Genomic DNA, 3,776 nt, shown 5'->3' on the forward strand with positions numbered 1-3,776 from the left:
AAAATGCCTTACAGCTGGATCTCATGGAGGCATTTCCCCAACTGAAGCTCCTTTCTCTGTGATAACTCCAGCTGTGTCAAGTTGACACAAAGCTAGCCAATACAGGGGCTATAACAATTGTCATTTCAAAACAAAAAACCGGAAAGGTAGTTTCTGTCTATGAGAGATGTGTCACCTCAGCTTTTCTCTTTCGTTTAGATAGGCCATCATGGAGCCCATGCTGCTCTCAAACTCTGTGTGTAGTTGAGGCTGCCCTTGGACTAAGTTATGACAGGGTTATACCCCACGGAACTTGTCCTGAGTTGAAAGTACACTTAATATTCCTCCCAGACACCACAGCACAGCAGCACAGAATGGTTTGTAGTGTCCACCATTCTTCCTGTGACCGTGAGACTTCCTTGAGATGATGTTCCTCTGTTACCCAACATCCTCACTAGCCTATAAAAGATCACATTTCCAGGAGAATCCCACTACCTGTGGGCCATTGTGGCACCGTTGTAAAGTTAAGCCAAGGCGAGTTGGGGCCTTTTGAGATGGGTGCCCATTCCACTCCACTTTCAAAGAAAGCTGAGTACCTTTCTCTGTGTTGGGTATGAAGATGTATAAATCAATAATGGGTTTCTTAGACCTGAAAACCCATCTCCCCCCCCCCCCGCCCAACCCCCTGTCTGCTGTGTGACAGACATTGCCTCCCTTCTTGTCCTTCCAAGGAAAGGTGATCTGTGGGTAAGCTCCCAAATCCTAATCATGGTGCTGTTGCCTTTTCCTAGGGTCCTATCCTTCCCCCAAAGCTGGGGCCACTCTGGTCGTGTACAAGGACTTGCTAGTGCTATTTGGTGGCTGGACAAGGCCAAGTCCCTATCCCTTACACCAGCCAGAGAGATTCTTTGATGAAATTCACACGTACTCACCATCTAAAAACTGGTAAGCCCCAAAGAGAACTAAGTCTGTATCTGGAGGAAATGGGTTTCATTGTGTTATGCTTTAGCTATTTTGGGTGTGGGTTTATGCCACTGGTGTGTGGAGGGCAGAGGACATCAGGAGCCGTCTCTCTTCTAACCATGAGAATCCTAGAGATCAAGTCCAGTCTGTCAGACTCAGTGGCAAGTGCCTTAGCCCACCAAGCTATCTTGCTTCCCCCCAAATGGGCTTTAAGTCGATGGATTCTTTATTTCTGTGTGTCGAGAGCCTCTCAGAGGGGCTGGAGAGGTGGCTCAGTGGTTAGAGTGCTTCCTGGTCTTGCAGAGGACCAGAGCCCCCGTACTGAGCTTCAAGGACCCGACAACCCCACCCTCTCTCACAGCAAAATCTCACATAGGCATACATAAATATAAAAATATTTTTTAAAATTACTAACAATCTTGAATTTGTTTTGAACAAAACAACAGAATCCCTTGGAGAACGTTTTCCAGGCAGAGGGAACACAGCAAGAGCTTGGCTGTCAATGGAGGTGTTTTGCAGCGTGGCCTTAGGACATTAAGAACCTTCCCTCCCCCCACCCCCTCTACCAGGAGAAGAAGCGCCCTAGTTCTCTTGTAGCTGGAGAAGGGGCCTCCAGTTTCTGAAGCCCTCCTCCAGGAGCACAGGACACTGCACACAAGGAACCTGTGTGCTGTCAACTTTCAGACTAGTTCTCAGACACATCTGTCTTTTTTGTTTTGGTTTAATTTTTTGAGAGAGGGTCTCTCTACATTTCCCCGACTGTCCTAGAACTCACCCTGTAGTCCAAGCTGCCCTCAAATTCACAGAAATCTTTGCTCTACCTCCTGAGTTTGTTTTGGTTTGCATTGGTGTTTTGCCTGCATGTGTCTGTGTGAGGGCATCAGTTCCCCTGGGATTGCAGTAACAGACAGTTGTGAGTTACCATGTGGGTGCTGGGAAATGAACCCAGGTCTTCTCTGGAAGAGCAGCCAGCCAGTGTTCTTGACTGCTGAGCCATCACTCCAGCCCCTAGACATGTCTGTGGTAATGACAGTAACCATCAATCAGATGAAATGACAGGTAGAACTTCCTCCTCAGCACACAAGGGTAAGGGAGCCACGAAGCCAAATGTCGTCCTATGGTGGTCTTCACTTCTTCCTTGGCTGTCTGCAGCCACACTGAGATGTTGACATGGATGTAACTAAAGAAGGAAGCCCATGGGAGAGCTGGGCGTGCCCTGCGCTCTGCCCAGCTGTCTGTCTGTGCGCTGGGAAGGCGGCCGCTGTGCTTCTTAGTGCCACTCGCTCCTGCTGCCTTACACTTTGAGGACGCAGCAGGTGGTTCTGACTTCTGCTTCCTTCCCCTGCTCTCCGTTAGGTGGAACTGCATTGTCACCACGCACGGGCCTCCTCCCATGGCTGGCCATTCCTCCTGTGTGATAGGAGATAAAATGATTGTCTTCGGCGGCTCCTTAGGATCCCGGCAGATGTAAGTACTTCCAGCTTGCTTCATGCTAACCAGAAGGTAGGAGCTCCTGTTCATAGCAGGGCCAGAAAGGTGAACTAGGCACAGCCATGTCTCTGAACCCTGCTACTTACTTCCCTAGCATTTAGTTCTCTGGTCCCTCCATCCCAGATCAGTGGCCTGAAATATTTGCTCCATAAACTCAATGTTAAGACTTTCTTTTTAAATTTTTATTTATTTAATGTATGAGTGCTCTGCTGCATATACACATACAGGACAGAAGAGGGCATCAGATCTCCTTACAGATGGCTGTGAGCCACCATGTGGTTGCTGGGAACCTAACTCAGGACCTCTGGAAGGGCAGCCAGAGGTCCACTGAGCCATCTCTCCAGCCCCAAGCATGTCTGTTTAATACAATGGGATGGATCTCTTGTGAAGGCTCCCTTGTTCTGTGCCTACAGAAGACCATCTTTCAAGAGGCAGGATGGTTTATTGCCCAACTCAGACCTTCAGGAGAAAGGAAAGGTATATTCATAGGATGAGGAGACATTGTGGGCTCTCCAAATGGGATAGGAGACTGGGAAAGTGAATTAGAAGGGGGAAGCTGTCAGGGAGGCAGATCCCCAGCCCCCGCCTTCGGTATCATTGCCCATCCTGTGTTAGAGTCAGGACAGCAAGCCCATCCGCGTCACTGGCGTACATAGGAGCCAAAGTAGTTTTCTGTATGCCCTGAATAAAATGGGGGATTGATGAGCTATCAAAAAAGTCATTACATCTAGTTATAGTGGCACACCCCTTTTTAATCCCAGCACCCAGGAGGCAGGGGCAGGTGGATCTCTGTGAGTCCCAGGACAGCCAGGGCTACATAAAGTAACTCTGTCTCAAAGGAAAAAGAGAAAGAAAAGAAAGTAAGTATATAATTAAGTCATTGCAGACCCAAGCTTGCCCTGTGACAGGACCCACCAGCATAGTGTTTTAAAATAGCTATTGAAGAGTTCAGGGTCATGCTCAGCTATGTAGCAAGTTTGAGGCCAGCCTGGGGTATATGTCTGTTTTTTAAAAAAGCAAAACAAGGGGCTAGAGAGATGGCTCAGAGGTTAAGAGCACTGACTGCTCTTCCAGAGGTCCTGAGTTCAATTCCCAGCAACCACATGTTGGCTCACAACCATCTGTAATGAGATCTGACACCCTCTTCTGGTGTGTCTGAAAACAGCTACAGCATACTTATATATAATAATAAATAAAATCTTTCAAACAAACAAACAAACAAAAAGCCAGGCAGTGGTGGTGCAAGCCTTTAATCCCAGCACTTGGGAGGCAGAGGCAGGCAGATTTCTGAGTTCGAGGCCAGCCTGGTCTACAGAGTGAGTTCCAGGACAGCCAAGGCTATA

At 48.2% G+C, this 3,776-nt stretch overlaps 1 protein-coding gene across 1 annotated transcript in view; it reads left to right on the top strand.

Moving 5' to 3' along the window:
* Fbxo42 (F-box protein 42) overlaps nt 1-3,776 on the top strand; it is a 60,749-nt gene that overhangs the window by 52,344 nt on the left and 4,629 nt on the right. The window contains exons 5-6 of the mRNA XM_021200007.1: nt 771-924; nt 2,299-2,409. Coding sequence (XP_021055666.1) covers nt 771-924; nt 2,299-2,409 — 265 coding nt within the window. The remainder of the gene's footprint in view (nt 1-770; nt 925-2,298; nt 2,410-3,776) is intronic.

The sequence above is a fragment of the Mus pahari genome, chromosome 6, assembly GCF_900095145.1.
Source record: "Mus pahari chromosome 6, PAHARI_EIJ_v1.1, whole genome shotgun sequence".
Classification (NCBI taxonomy): Eukaryota; Metazoa; Chordata; class Mammalia; order Rodentia; family Muridae; genus Mus; species Mus pahari.